This window comes from Lynx rufus, unplaced genomic scaffold, assembly GCF_022079265.1.
Source record: "Lynx rufus isolate CCGP_SWC_20201006 ecotype Redwood Valley unplaced genomic scaffold, mLynRuf1.p SCAF_3, whole genome shotgun sequence".
Taxonomy (NCBI): domain Eukaryota; kingdom Metazoa; phylum Chordata; class Mammalia; order Carnivora; family Felidae; genus Lynx; species Lynx rufus.
In genome coordinates this window covers 100,159,423-100,176,006 of record NW_025814845.1, presented here as the reverse complement: position 1 = coordinate 100,176,006, position 16,584 = coordinate 100,159,423, and the positions used below count along the sequence as shown (strand labels likewise).

The window sequence follows — 16,584 nt, the reverse complement described above, 5'->3', positions numbered from 1 at the left end:
CTTCTGGCCTAATTCTTGAAAAATTTACTTTTTTTAGCCTTAAAGTCTAGTGCTTTGGTGCCAAGAACCTGCTAGGCCTTCATTTTCAAGACTTTTAGGACCAGTACGGTTATTTATACAAGGTCCAATGAGTTCCACCTGTACCAGGGTCTCAAGGGAGGCACAGATGTCTGGAAATTGTTTATATTATTGTTTCTTCTGAATGCCATGTTCTACTGAACAGGAACCCTCGTTGTGATAGGCTGCCAACTCCTCTCTGGGTTTAAGCAGCCCATATTAGGTACAGGTGTAAATTTCAGGCACGTTGCTTAGCAACCTACCGAGCTGCCCGCAGGTCACAGGTCTGCTGTAGGTGCTGTGTACTCGAGAAGGGCGAGGTATGAGGAGGAAGCACTAGGCCCTAATAGTCTACAGTTGTTTTTCATTGCTGCTGATTAGGTCCATGGAGGGAAGCCCATCTCTGAGGCGCAAGACAGTGATGCGGGAGAAGGGCCGGCGCCAGGCCGTCCGGGGCCCCGCTTTCATGTTCAATGACCGGGGTACCAGCCTCACAGCTGAGGAAGAGCGCTTCCTCGACGCTGCCGAGTACGGCAACATCCCCGTGGTGCGCAAGATGCTAGAGGAGTCCAAGACGTTGAACGTCAACTGCGTGGACTACATGGGCCAGAACGCGCTGCAGCTGGCCGTGGGCAACGAGCACCTGGAGGTGACAGAGCTGCTGCTCAAGAAGGAAAACCTGGCACGAATCGGCGACGCCCTGCTGCTTGCCATCAGCAAGGGCTACGTGCGCATCGTGGAAGCTATCCTCAACCACCCCGGCTTCGCAGCCAGCAAGCGCCTGACCCTGAGCCCCTGTGAGCAGGAGCTGCAGGACGACGACTTCTATGCTTACGACGAGGACGGCACACGCTTCTCTCCCGACATCACGCCCATCATCCTGGCGGCGCACTGCCAGAAGTACGAGGTGGTGCATATGCTACTGATGAAGGGTGCCAGGATCGAGCGGCCACACGACTATTTTTGCAAGTGCGGAGATTGCATGGAGAAGCAGAGGCACGACTCTTTCAGCCACTCACGCTCGAGGATCAATGCCTACAAGGGGCTGGCCAGCCCAGCGTACCTGTCCTTGTCTAGCGAGGACCCAGTGCTCACCGCCTTGGAGCTCAGCAATGAGTTGGCCAAGCTGGCCAACATAGAGAAGGAGTTCAAGGTAAGCTCTTGTGCTCCACCCTGGCGACCCTGCATGCTCATCCACTTCCTGGCTGCTGCCAGATGGCTTCCATAGTCTGCTCTGGAATCAGTTTTGCCCAGTGGATTTAAAATCACAAGGGACTGGGATGTCATTCAGAAATGACCGATGATTTCCACCTCTAAACATGGTGCGGTGATAAATTTGCTTTGGGGATGGGTATATACTGGATCTGAGAGCTATAGTTATGGTGCTGCTCTGTGTGGGTGAGCATTAAGTGGAACGCAAGACTTCTCCCCTTTGATTAGAGGAGGAATTTGGTGTGACTTTTTTCCTCCCATATCCTTCCTCTTTTATAGTTAGTGGTATGGTGCCACACGACACTGAAGTGATATTGGTTTTGCATGTACTGTTTATCGGCCCAAACATCTGTATATGCCTTTAGGTAGAAAGAAGACTAATGTGGAATATGGTTAAAATAATTTTATTAATATGACAAAAATGTCTCTCCTGAAATCCACAAATGTATATTCAGAGTGGTGAGCCATAGACCTCAGGTCAACCCAGAAATACAAGGATAGCAAAGTGTTTTGCATTAACGGATTTTTTTTTTTTTAATGAATGAGCCTTTTTTTCTGAACATTGTCTCTAGTTAAGTGGTATTATTTTTTATAAAAAATTAATGATAGAATATTTTAATCTTTTATTCAATTACTACATCCTCCTATGGGTTTTGGACGGTTCTACCTAGTAAATCTGGGGCACAAGGAGATTTCATGGTTCTGGTGAAAGCGTGTTTTTCAGCAGGTTCCTGTCTCCCGTTGTCCACCTAAGAAGATTATTGTAGACATCAATTCCTTAAATTATTTTCTGGATGCTGAGTTAATCTTCTTTGTAGCGTGGTGTCAGATCACAGGAAGTGATTATTCTGTCTTTCAGATCTTATTACAGTTTTTCATACTTACGTGAGGTTTACACAAATGCAACTAGCAATATAATTCAAGTTAAGGGGTTGCAAGAAAATGGTTTAGGACAAAGAAATGAGCTATTAAGCCATGAAAGGACATGGAGGAAACTTAAATGCATATCATTAAGTGAAAGAAGCCAATCTGAAAAGGCTACATACTATATGATTCCAACTATATGACATTCTGGTAAAGGCAAAACTGTGGAGACAGTAACAAGATCAGTGTTGCTAGGGGTTAGTGGAGAGGAGGAATAAATAAGTGGAGTACAGAGGATTTTTAGGGCAGTGAAAATAATCTGTATGATACCGTGGTGATGGATACATGTCATTATACATTTATCCAAACTGATAGCATGTACAATTCCAAGACAGAACGCTAATATGAACTATGGACTTTGTATGATTATAATGTGTCCATGAAGATCTATCAATTATAAGACATGTACCACTTTGGTGAGAGATTTGATAATGTGGGAGGCTGTGCATGTTTGGGGCAGAGCACATATGGGAACTCTCTGTACCTTCCTCCTAATTTTATTGTGAACCTAAACCTGCTCTAAAAAAAAAAATGTTTTTTTAAAAAAAGATGTTAAAAAATGGTAGGAAAGTTTTGCATGTTTTTTTTGTTTGTATGTTTCCTTTTCCATACACACCAAATTACCTAATCATAAACCCTCATCTTGTGCTGGTGGATCTCTGACCTTAAGTATAATTTTGTTATTCCATTAAAAACTTTTCTGATATAAAAGCTACACGTTTATTATAAAAATTTTGGAAAATGTGGAAAAATAAAAAAAATCACCTTATATTTACTCTCTTTGAAGAGATTCATTATGTGATATTTGAAAAGATGAATTTCCTTGGAGTCAAAATGAGTTATTCTTTTAGACAGAACTCAGAGAAAATGGAAAATTTCAAATTCTGTTTAGAGAAAATAGAAAAGCATCAAGGTTAAATAGTTGTAAATATCACTATTTTGACAAAGTAATAAAAAATGTAATTCTCAATTTATTAGCCACTATTTCAAATCTCATCAAAACCTTGTGGGGTTTTTTTGTTTTTGTTTTTGTTTTTTTTTTTTTTTTTGCATTTTGCTTGATATATATTGAAGATCTGTAAAAGAGATTCTACAAAAGGGAATTTTTTCTAATATTATGCTTTAATAATTTATAAAAGAGGCTAGTGTTTGCAATTCTGTGTAGAGAAGTCATCTTCGTGAAGTGATAGTTAAAAAATTTGTTGTTCATATTTTTTCCTGAAGCTGGCTAGGTCTGTATTGATGATACTTTGAATCTCCTTTACCCTCACTTAAAGAGTCACCTCTGATAACCTTTCAAATGTGGGAAAATGTTACAAGAGGCAAAAAGAGGAGAAAATACTACTGAGTTAAAGAGGGCGTCCATGAAGCTGCCAAGTGTCTAAGGATCTGCAAAGATCATCTGAATCTCACAGTTCCTTTTTCTGATCTGTACGGAAAGTACTCGTGTAGCATAACCCTCTCTGACCCTGAATATAGATGGTTCCTCAGAAGTTACAGTTTCTAAGGACGACAAGTCTTCCTCCAGACTAAAGGTTGCTTTTCTTTCCTGTTCCTGCCTGTCCTTGTTATTCCTTTAGTACCTGCTTTCCTTTCATCTCTGTGCCCTCTCATCCCACGCTCCTGTCCATCAGTCAGGGCTTTAGACAGACAGAGAAAATAGTGCTTTCACAGTGCTGACCCAGAGACTCAGCTTGGAAAGGGCAGTGGAAGTGAAGCTCATTTCTGAGGCAAACAGATAACCTGATTTGCCCTATGTTCACTGTATTCTTTCCATAGAGAAAGAGTTCAAAATATGAGATCAAATACTACCCTTGAAATGAAAAAATAATATGTTCCCTAGTGAAAAAGAGGTGATTTTTTTTCCTTTTTAGACACCTGTATCTATTTTATCTTATCAATGGCCTGTAAGATCTAGCATCTCACCCCTCAAATCGCCATCACTTAGGTGCATCCGAGAAGGTTCTTAGCCAGTGTGCAGTTTCCAAAGTTCTTTGAAGAATGCAGGAGGCATGGTGCTGAAAACATATGAAGGTCATTACCCCCGAGAGGTTCAAAATTCTAGGATATAGATTTAGATAAATTAATGGAGGACGGCTTGGTGACAGGTTATTAAGGAAATAGTTTGGGTGTGTAAATGATGTCTGAAGCTATTCTGAGAAACAGAATATTGGACAGAATGGACTCTAGGTCTAATCCTCCAAATGTCAGTGGCAAGGAAGCTAGTCATTTATTAAGCTGTGAGAATGCAAAGTGAAATTTCTTAATTCTGAGTCAATAATGCACTTTATTTTTTTTTTTAAAAGAGGGCATTTGCCTTCCTTGTGCCTCAGTTTTCTTCTCTTTAAATTAGAAAAGCAATTTTAATTTACATCATAGTAGGGCTGTGAGGAAGAGGTAAATAAATATAACCAAAATCACTACAGCAAAAAGCAGGATGATACTCTAGGAGTCAGCTGGTTGTATAGACCTCTTACTTTACAAATGAAAAAACAAAAGCTATAGCCAAGGACCCATCTGCTAAGCCTAGATTTAGGTGCCTTGGGTCCCAGACCTAGATACTCTATCTAACGTGCTGTACCTGATAACATGGATGTATTTTTATAGTACCTCATGTGTACCATGCTCTAAGCAATTAATAGGTTGCTAGCAGCAATATTAGGTTGGCTTATTCTCATCATAGAAGCTAAGTAAATCCCACAGGATCCTACAGCTAGTAAGTGGTGGAAGAAGTATTTGAACCCAGTAAATCTGGCTTCAGATTTCTGCTTTTAAGCACTACACTAGCCTGCCCCTTTTGTTATTAGGGAAAGGATCTGATAGAACCAAGCCTGCTTAGAGTTGAATTTCAATTTTTGTTTTATTTCAAAAAAAATTTTAAAGTTTATCCATTTTTTTCAGAGACAGAGACAGAATGTGAGGTGGGAGGGGCAGAGAGAGAGGGAGACCCAGAATCTGAAGCAGGCTGCAGGCTCTGAGCTGTCAGCACAGAGACTGACATGAGGCTCAAACTCATGAACTGCAAGATCATGACCTGAGCTGAAGTCAGACACTTAACTGACTGATCTACCCAGGCGCCCCTCAATTGTTCTTTTAAGGATAAAAAGGGATTGAGATGATAACTACAAACATTAAAATAAGTGTGCTGAAATCTGTAGACAGGCTGCCACAGAGACCAAGCATCATTGTTTTTCCCCTGGCTTGAGCAGGTCCTCAGGGTTTTGAGTTCCCGCTCTGTAAAGAAAGTAGCAGGGCCATCTGGTAACTTTGTGGAGAGCCATGGTATTGGAAGAGTGGCATGATGAGCATGATTAAGCAAAACTAAGAGAAAATTACTAGAAAATGCAGATCAGACAAATGGTCTGAGTTGTGAAGGAACATGAGACAGGCCCTCGTGGTAGAACTAAAATAGTCACCTTGTGGTGCAGGGCAGACTGTTGCTAGTTTCCTTTGCAACTGAGAAAAGCTGTCTTTAGCTGGAGCTCTCCATCTTTCCCTGGGAGCCCCACATATATTGATGAAGTGGTATCCCATGACCACAATAAAAGAAATTCTCATTATCTCCAGCTGTGATTATTTTCCGCACTTGGGCAATACACTTCTTCGAGCAGGAAATGTTTACATTGTTAGGAAGACAAAGTGTTGTTTTTGCAACTTGTATGATTACCAGTTTTTGTTTCTTGACTGATATTTCAGTGGATGTGAACAAACCACACGACTTTAAGATGAGACAGTTTATAGATTATGATTTACAAAAAAATGAATGTTTATTTTTGACAGAGAGTGGGAGACAGAGGATCCCAAGTGGGCTCTGTGCTGACAGAGAGACACGCAGGGCTCCGACCCAGAAAGTATGAATTAGAACTGAGATCGTGACCTGAGCCAAAGTCAGATACTTAACTGACTGAGCCACCCAGCCCAGATTATGATTTTTAAAAACAATGAATTATGATTTATGTATTACTACAGAAGCAGTTATTAAGTTTCTTCAAGCATTGAAATAGTCTTTTTTCTGATCAGTGAAGAAATGGTCATCCAATGTTGCTCCAAATCTTATAGAACAGTCTGAACTGAAGAGTAACATGAGGAAATTTCATCTAAAAAAAAAAAATGTGTTAAAAGGGAAGCTTTATATGGAAACAGACATGGATTTAATACTTCTGGGTGCTATAATAAAATATTTCATTAGTCTTTCAGGAATGAAAGTCAGATGGATATTTAACTGACATTCTGCATAGAAACCAGAGACTGAACGTTTTATTAATTTTATCAGTTGCATGGTACCAACTTGAATGGAAACCAAAGATTGAAGTTTTATTCATTTTATTCTCTTATTAGGGGAAAAGGATTAACTGTAACTGTTCCTTATCTGAATTTCTGATATCTGAAATGGAAACTATTATAGTCTATGTAGCCTTTAAACAGTCTTTCTTCTTTTAGTTGGTGATGTGATTTTTGCCCATGAAATCAATTGTGTATTTGAGGGAAAAAATTCAAATTCTTCATGTCTTTTTTTTTTCAGTAGGATTTTGGGAAGCCCAGAAATACTGCTATGCTAAGATTACTTAGTTATTAGACATTTACAGTATCTCAGAACATATCGAAAAATTCTATTTTCCTCAAGGGTGCCGAATTAAATTATCATCTGGTTAACTTTCTTAATGGGCTAAAACTTAGTGAAAGCCATAGAGGTGGAACTGGGGTTTCTGAAAGTAAGATGCTTTCCCAAGAGATGGTCATTGATACCTTGACTGGAACCAAGGGGCCAAAAATAGAACTCCATTCAGAAGGTAACAGGAAATGCTGCCAAGTGACTTCCTTATACCAGTCCATGGCACTATATAAATATGCTAATGAAATTAAAGATTCACAGATTATTTTTAGCAAGGTGTTAGTTCCAGTGGCCTGGAAATTTTCTCTCAGGTATTGGTATTCTGCAACCCTTGAGAATTCAATTACATATAATCAGACATTTCTCTCCTTCCAGTTCTGCAGGACATGATAATGTGCCCTTCAGACAAACAAGGAAAAATACCTCCTCTCCAGGTTGGCTCCTGTCCATCTCTTTACAGTCACTATAAACCAGTCGTCCTCAGATGTAAATGTGTATCAAACACCTGGAGAGCGTGTTTACACAGATTGCTGAGCTCTTTCTTCAGTTTCTAAATAGGAACATCTGAGATGGGGTCAGAGAATTGACATTGCTCACACATGTCCAGGTGCTTTTGCCGCCGCTGGTTTGAGGATTACGCTTTGAGAAGCTGTGTCCCCAGCAAGGCAAGGGATGGTATAAACTGAACAAATGATTTTCACATATAGTCCATCTTGTATATCAGATTGCCTCCTAGAAAATTTACCATTTAAACCAATTTTCATAACAGGAATTGTTTTGTTTAGGCTTTAAGGAAACTATTGTTTATCTGCATAAGAAAGCCTGAAGTCTTTTTGATCCTTTGCTCTGTCAGCATTAGCATTTAGCCAACATCTCTTAATACAAGCCAGGGACCAATGTGCATCCATTCACAGAGCTGTCTGATATGGTTGGGTGGGTTGCAGAAGGTATCGGCTAAGAGGGTGTATGGGGGCAAATCCGGCCTGTATCTAACCGGCAATTCTACCCAGAAGAAGGGACCTTTTTTTGTAATTCGCAAAAACTCTAAATACTTTTCATTGAATTAAAACAAACTCCTTGAACTTAAACCTCTCATTCTTAGAATGACTACCGGAAGCTCTCCATGCAATGTAAAGACTTTGTAGTGGGTGTGCTGGATCTTTGCCGAGACTCAGAAGAGGTAGAAGCCATTCTGAATGGAGATCTGGAATCAGCAGAGCCCCTAGAGGTACACAGGCATAAAGCTTCACTGAGTCGTGTCAAACTTGCTATTAAGTATGAAGTCAAAAAGGTAAGTGGCCTACTTTTATCCAGCACCATATCAACTATGCCATAATCCCAGGAAAATTTTTAAATAATAAAAGTAAATGTTACTGATAATAGATTTTTTTTTCTTCATCAAAGAGATTGAGTGAAATGTGGTAAAGTTGTGAGTCAAATATCTAGCTTCTGTGATCCTTTCCACTTTTTGTCTGCTGCAAGACCTTGAATAAGTCATAAACCTTCTCTAAACTTCAATTTTCTCCTACAAAAGGAGGATCATACCTCTTACCTGTTTCAGGGTTTTGATGCAATTTCAGTGGATTAAGACATGCAAAAGAACTTTGTGAACCACTCGTAATGCAATTAAAAATAATAAAATGTTATTTGTATACATTTTTGTAAGGCACTGTTACACTGTCATGCTAATCCTTGTGACAAGCCTATGTTATCCATTTCACCTATAAAATAGGTAAAATAGATGATGAGATTTCTTTTCTACAAGGAAACTGAGGTTTGCCAAACTTAAATGTTATGTCTAAGGTCATACAGCTGTGAATACCAGAAATAAGATTTATGATTACTTTTTTACTCTGGTATTTCAAATAAACTTAAGTGTATGTATTTACTGCTTGCATGGGGCTTTTAAATAATCCATGAAAATTGTAGCTATGATGTTTTACTGTAATAAAAATCTCAGTTATCTAGAATCTAACAGCTTTTATATATTAGATAACTAATTATACACACACACACACACACACACACACATATATGTTGTATTTTAAGAGAAACTGATAAATCTCCAAAAGTAAGCTGTTAACAGGAATAGATCTGGTTTTATGAACTGGTTAATCATGTATCACTGAATGTTCTGTCCTCCGTACATGGTGCTTAAGAGGGCAGGCCCTGGAGCCAGTTTGTAGGGGTTCAAGTCCTGAGTTAACCACGTGTTCCCTGTGTGACCATGGGATAGTCACCCAACCAGGCCAAGCCTCGGTCTTCTTATTAGTGAAGTAGGGACCACAATAGCAACTACGTTTTCAGTTGTTTGATGATTATAAGAGCTAATGCACGTAATTAGCATGGGTATAGTACATGGTGATTATTCAACATGTATGAGCTAGTAACATTTCTACATTATGAAAATTCATTCTCAGGATGATGACTCTTAAGCAAGTTTAGCTTTAGTCATCAAACACAAATTTCATGTTCACTGTGTTTGTTCCAGTCCATTGTAGCAGACTATAGCCAATTTAGGCAGAAAGTAAGGGATATGAGGAGACTCACAGATTCACGAGGGGAGGTGGAAGAACAAGCTTATCTAAGCTGTGCTTCCAGAAGCCTTACTCAGAACCAGGCCCAGAACTGAGGTCTGCACATGTGCCTCTGACCTGTGGAACCTAGGCATGTACTGGCACCCTAGCAGTAAGTGAGCATGAAGAGATCTTTCTCTCTTTCCTTTTCTCTCTTTGTGTGTGTGCACACTCCACAAAGTGGAGAACTTCCACATCTAGTGTTCACAAGGTTTTAGCCAGCTATTAATCACAGATCTCTCCTCAACTTAAAAAGACAGGGAAATGTGAAGATTCTTAGTTAATACTGATGTAAAATAACTTTTCAAGGAATTATCAGTGAAAAGTAAATTGGCTCGACTGCCTTCCTCCTAGAGCATTTCTTTCTTTCTTTTTTTTTTTTTTAGTTTTTATTTTTAATTCCAGTTAACACACAGTGTTATATTAGCTTCAGTGTATAATTTAGGGATTCAACACTTACGTACAACACCCACTGCTTATGAGGAGTGCCCTCTTTAATCCCCATCACCTATTTTAACCATCCCCCCCCCACCCTCCCCTCTGGTGAACATCAGTTCTCTATAGTTAAGAGTTTGTTTTTTGGTTTTCCTCTCTCTCTTTTTTCCCTTTGCTTGTTTGTTTTGTCTCTTAAACTCCACATATGAATGAAATCATTTGGTATTTGTCTTTCTCTAGAGAATTCTTGCTAGTTGAGGTTTTACTATATTGAAGGAAAAAAGATAATACTGAATAAGATTAATATTGAACCATTTTTAGAAAACTGTCTGGACATTTATTCACAAATCTTACAATACACATCTCTTTAGCACCTGAGAGGAGAGAATTGATTTCAGTTGTCACTGGTTCTTTATCATTGCTTTGAAAGTGTCATATTAGCAGAGACAGCTCATCTGTAGATGGGCTTCTGTGAACCAAACTGTCTTGAGACAGTGAATGTCTTCCTGGCATGTTAATTTTAAATAAATTGATGTATAGCTTATTATGTATGAGGTGTCATTAATAATAAATTTGCTATCAGTCAGCTACTGCCAGGAAACAACAAAAAGTGCATTTGAAACTGAAAGGATGTTTAGGGCTTCGCATTTATTTCTGGGTTCGTTTGTTTTGTGATATAAAGGGAGTATTGATTCAAGTTTTTGACTTAGAAGCTTCACTCAATTAATGTATATAAAAATTTATTCTAGAATGCCCCCCAAAGCCCCACTTCCCCCTTTCTTTTTCTCTCTCCAAGATGCCCTTCATTCTTCACTCAACATTTACATGTCTCCATTTAGCAAAGAGAAAAGATGCCCCATCCCTGCTGGTGCTTCCTTTTTCCTTTATCTCATTTCTGGTTCCTAAGTAAAACCACTTCTTGGGTTACAATGATGTGTGAACCCTACCCACTGTGACACTGAGCTACATGAAAGGCATTGGGATTTCAAAATATATGTTATGGAATTTTTCCCTCTTGATAACATAATAAATTTATATTCAAATCAACTCATAATTCCACCAAGGAAACTAGTTTTTTGTAACAGCTGTTTCCCATAAGAGACTCAAAGTCTCTTTTGCTATGTGCTTACGATCTCCTCCCAGCTCTGGGTCTGGGATTACTGGCTTCTTTCTGGCCTCATAGTTCCCAGAGCTCAGTCTTCCCTGGGAATCACACCATGAGGTCTACCCAGGCCTTAGAGAGCTCGATGGCAGTTAGTCAAGAAAATGAAAATATAGAAGACCTGAATGGGAGAGATCTGAACATGAATTTAATATTTATGGGAGAAAGAAATTTCTAATATGAAAGCAGTTGAAGAAATAACAAAGAAAAAGTGTAAACAATTTAACCACATACAACTTAAAACCTCTGTACACAGAAAGATCATAAAAAAGAGCAAAGTGAGAAAGGTATAATTTCTCAATTCTGACTTATCAAGGATTGATAATCTACAAAAAGCTCAAACAAATTTTTAAGAAAAATTTCTAGAGCCCTATAGAAAAATAAGCAAAGGGCATGAATAGGCAATTCACAGAAAATTTAAATGGATAGCAAGCCTATTTAAAAATTTTAAGCCCTCTAGTAATAAATGCATCCTGATATACAAATACCATTTCCCCTCTCTCAAATTATTAAAGAATAGAAAATTCATACTCTCAATTCTGTTGGTGAAATGGGCAATCTTATGCGACTAGTGGGGAACAAATAATAATGTGTTCTCTATCAGGGAATGGAAGTTACAGATTATTCATCTCAGAATCATTTCTGAGGAGTTTCTAAGGTAAATAATAAAACTGGAAAGATAGTAAATTTTATTACTGTTTGTAGAGCTACCCATGTTATTCTACAAAAGAGAATGGAATAGATCAAAAGATGAAATTTTTTGAAATGAGTACAAGAAAATTAACTTTTAGACAAAAATGTTATTTTCCCGTTTGAATAATGGATTATTTTCCTTTCCCAAAAAGCTCTGAGTTTTTTTTTTATGTTCAAATTTATTTTTGAGATAGAGAAACAGAGCATGAGCATGAGTGGGGGAGAGGCAAAGAGGGGGGGATGTACAGAATCCGAAGCAGGCTCCAGGCTCTGAGTTGTCAGCACAGACCCTGATGTGGGGCTCAAACCCACGGGCCATGAGTTCATGACCTGAGCCACCCAGGCACCCCTAAAAGCTCTGTGTTTTAATTCTGTCTTTACCTCTGTCTTCTCTGCAACTTGAGGATGAACATCAATCCCTTCCCTCAATAGAAATAATGAGAGCTTTACTAAGCTATTCTAAGAAAGTCCTTGACAAAGATAAAGGATACTAGAAGTTGATAGACTATCGATCTGGAAAACCATGCTGTTGAGAAAGAGAATTTCCTGACTTCTTCTTTGCTCTCTTATTTTCTCCATGGTGGGATTAGATTTAACTATAGAAATATCACCTAGAAAAGAGACACATGGTGGTGCCTCGGTGGCTCAGTCAGTTGAGTGTCTGACTTCGGCTCAGGTCATGATCTTCCAGTTCATGAATTTGAGCCCCACATTGGGCTCTGCTGTCAGCATGGAGCCCTCTTTAGATCCCCTATCCCCCTGTCTCTCTACTCCTCCCCCACTTGCACATGTATGTGTGCACTCTCTCTCTCTCTCTCTCTCTCTCTCTCTCTCTCAAAACATTAAAAAAGAGAGACTTGCAGCAACATATACACATAAAATTATCCACTATGAATGAAGAAAGTGTGGTTTCCTTAATTCCAAACATTGAGCAATGCAATGAGAATGCTAAATATCCTGCAGAGACCTTGGGTGCGGTGCAGGTGCTGGCCAGCCTGTCCTGAATCCCACACTGTATAGCCTCGTGGCCAGGTTTGTGCCCAGCACTGAGAAAGAACAGAATATTGTGCACTCAGTGGGTTCAAAATCCAGAAAACTTACACACTGTAAGTTTTCAGTTTATATTTCACAACTCAAAAAACTTTAAAAAGAAATTGACTGATGTAGTTTTTATTCACAGCAGCATTTTAAATTGTATGAACTGTGCCTTCAACAATGTCATTAAAAACGAAAACAGAGTGTTCCTAACACTGTTCCTTTGTACAACAGTATTTCCATGAAGATAGTTCTTGTAAAGGCTGATTTGATAATAAGACAATGTAACATGAAATTTTTTTTAAGTTGAAAATTATCTCATGGTTTTCCATTAACCTGCCCTGATTACTGCTTCAGTTTACAATCTGTTAGTCATTTGGCACGGGAAAAAAATGTTTGTTCTCAATGCTACAATAGTTTTGTTCCATTGAAAGATTGAGATTTTCTTATGTGTCAAGCATTCTCCCTTTAAATCAGAACACCTCAAATAAAGGCATTATTTTTGTAATGATTTCAATTTGCTGGTCCACTGAAGTTGGGAAATAGCATACAAATTTTATCCAACTGGCTATGACTGGAGTGACAGCACAAGAGGTTTTTTTAGAAGGTAAACAATTTTAAGAGATAAAGGTCACTGCCCTATTTTGAAGTCATTGAAAAGAGAAAAACTCATCTCCTAGAGGGATTAACTCTTTTGCCCTCACTTGTTACTGTTGTATTTATTTTATTATTTTTTAAAAATGTTCCTTGTGTACTTGCATTAAGATTTTAAATTATTAGAGGAAAATATCCATTTGTGTTTTCTTGTGAATTGAAAGGAATGAACAGATACCATAGGCTGGTGTATTACTATCTCAAGAAGAGAATAGAATTAATAATATAGGAAATATACCTTTAAGTTGAATTTTAAAGTGTGACAAGTAAACTGCAGACACCACAGTTTTGGCTAATATTTAACATATATTAGGGTTTTGTACTATATTGTACAAGTCACAATGGGTCAAATATTGATCATTATATAATACCATATGGGAATGATTGATTTCTACCAAGTCTTTAAGGGCTGTATAACCCTTATACAATGTAATTCATGCCATAAAGCACATCTTCAAAGTTGAAGATTAACTGGAGGAGGAGGAGCAAGGAGAGGAAGCCATATTGCAACATTAATATTTTTGTCCTTAAGAGGTTAAAACCTAAGAAAGAAAGGCCGGACACTCAAAAGGGAAATGTGTCCATCAATTTTACATGGGTACATGTCCACCTGTCTCTTAACTTCATAGGGATTTTCTGTCCTGCAGAAAGCCTTGGCCTATAAAAAAGTGCATATTGACTTCCTAAGCGACAATCTGATTTGATGACATCATCTCCACTGTAGATTTCTCTGAATGCACTGTTCCCCATCCTAAGCTGAGCCTAGCTGGAGTCATAGGACTGCTTTTTATTTGCATCTGTCCAAATGTAAACCCTCCAACTTTCAAATTAGTATTATTTTAGTTTTTTTAGTTTTTTAATGTTTATTTATTTTTGAGAGAGAGCACAAGTGGGGTAGGAGCAGAGAAGGAGACACAGAATTGGAAGCAGGCTCCAGGCTCCGAGCTGTCAGCACAGAGCCTGATGCAGGGCTCGAACCCACAAACCGTGAGATCACGACCTGAGATGAAGTTGGAGGCTTAACCGACTGAGCCACCCAGGTGCCCCTCAAATTAGTAATATTTTAAATGTTGATTATCTATCTTGGCAAGCATAAGAAGTCTGTCTCCATTTTTCCCCCACATTTATGGAGAGCTTACTGTGTGCTGTAGAACAGGAATCCCTAGTCACTTAATGTGCACTGATGCTTCCATTTTCACCTTCTTCTACCAAATGCCTAACAGAGTGCCTGATTCATAGGAAGAGCTTACAACATTTTGAAGAGTGAATGAATGAATGAATGAATGGTACATTTAGGAACTCAGAGGGGATAAGGATTTAACACAGAAGGAGGGGTAAAGCAGGAAGGAAATGATTCAGTAGAGTACAGGGGCAGAAGTGGAAGTTTGGCAAAGTTCTCAACAAGAATCCTAGAAAGTTGTCACAAAGATTCCAGGGCTTTCAACCTTGATCATATTTTATCATGGGTTCAAATAATGACTGTATTGATCAAAAATCAGAACTTTGAAAGAGTAACAGAATCTTGAGTCTGGAAAGGAATTCTAATACAGACTTAGCAGCTAGCAATGACCAGTGAGCTTTAGGACCTGGGACTTTTATAATTGAATTGAAAGAAACTTCTAAGGTAAAATCTGCTTTTTCACATTGAACTCATTAAGCTAGAAAAGATAGCATCCTCTTTATAGTACTTTAAATCTCCCAAATCCTACCAGTTTGTATTGTTGAAATAAGTTCAGTGAAGTACTTCAAATCTAATATTTGTAAATTCATCTTACCACTTCTGCCAGCAGGTGTCAAGAGCCCCTTGTGCCCTGTGGCACAGCAGTCACCAGAGTGATCATCAGTGGACTTCCCGGAGGGCGATGCACATAGGGGCAAAAGTGGGGGGTTAGGGGAAATTGCATCTCTACTGTCTACGCTGGGGGATGAGGTTTTATTTTTTTTAATTTTATTAATTTTTTTTTTAATTAGAAGAGCTAATGGGAAACAATACACCAGTAAGTGGAAACCCATTAATTTCCTTATAGGTGTGGTATTTATTGGTAATTAGCCGAATAACTTGAGGAATTGCCTGGAGTTGCTAAGAATCATTAAGATCATTAACTAGAACTTGATCAAAGATGAACCCTTCACATAGTAGGAACTGGAGCTGCCTTCCTTGCCTCTAAGAGGTTGTAAAAAAACATTTCATGAGTACTTCTTAACAGGTTCATTGTTATTGTTCTGTTTTTCAGAAGATAATGATACCTTGATTTTTGCATTGCTAAACACTCTTTAAAAATATATGTAAGCTGGCACTCATAGTTGATTTGTGAATGACCCTCCCTGAATAATCTCCATGCTTGGGCAAAGTGCACCTGGCCATTCAAAGACAGGCATATCCAGCCACAAATGGGCACCTGTTAGGGTAGGGACCTTTTTACATGAGCCTGACTACAAATACATTTTGCTACCTGAACAAGGACAGGACTTTAGCAAAATCCCAGTCCATCAGAATAGATGCTGGCAGATGACTTAGCAAAGTGAGATGGCAAAATAGAATAAAATGGCAGGGCTGAAGTAAGTATAATGTGCTCAGTTTTCCTGGTTACAATTGTAGTTACAAAAGAACTGTTGGAGATAATTTTTTTTTTAACCTGTGATAGAGGCAGCAATAAAAAGAGGACAGATTACTGAAATAGGAAGGAAGGGACATTTGCTGCCAGTGCCTGGAGGCAGTGTAAGTGCGAACCAAGCAGAATTCTTGCAGATTCATTGGCTTTTTGCAGATCTTTGCAGTTTGCAGTGATAGTACATACATATACGTATGTATATTTTTCATACATGTAGCACTTTAGGAATTACTTATGAAACTTAACACATTTCTTTTTTTAGCTATAGTCTAATATAAGCCAATTCTTTTCCATTTTGAACTGAACATAAGTAAGCTGGCAGACAACAAGATGGGACACATTTTCACAAAGGAAAGCATATGTCACCCAGATTATGGACAGGAATCTGTGTATTATGGAGAATTTCAATCAGAAAGAAATGTGATTAAGGATGATATCAATTTTGTGCTCTTGTTTCCACTTAAGTACTATTAGTTCTGAAGCAATTTTGGAAAATGGAGGGAAGGTAAAGGAAAATATTACCAGAAACTTCTAGTGCCTATATTCTGGAAAAGTGTACATTAATATCTTTAGGATTATGCATTCAGTAGTTGAGGTATCCCTAATGATAGT

At 38.5% G+C, this 16,584-nt stretch overlaps 1 protein-coding gene across 2 annotated transcripts in view; it reads left to right on the top strand.

The window, feature by feature from the left end:
* Window positions 1–16,584, top strand: part of TRPC3 (transient receptor potential cation channel subfamily C member 3) — a 72,190-nt gene that overhangs the window by 17,213 nt on the left and 38,393 nt on the right. For both annotated transcript variants that reach the window (XM_047092047.1, XM_047092046.1), the window contains exons 2-3: window positions 439–1,210; window positions 7,908–8,096. In XM_047092047.1, the coding sequence (XP_046948003.1) occupies window positions 439–1,210; window positions 7,908–8,096 (961 nt within the window). The remainder of the gene's footprint in view (window positions 1–438; window positions 1,211–7,907; window positions 8,097–16,584) is intronic.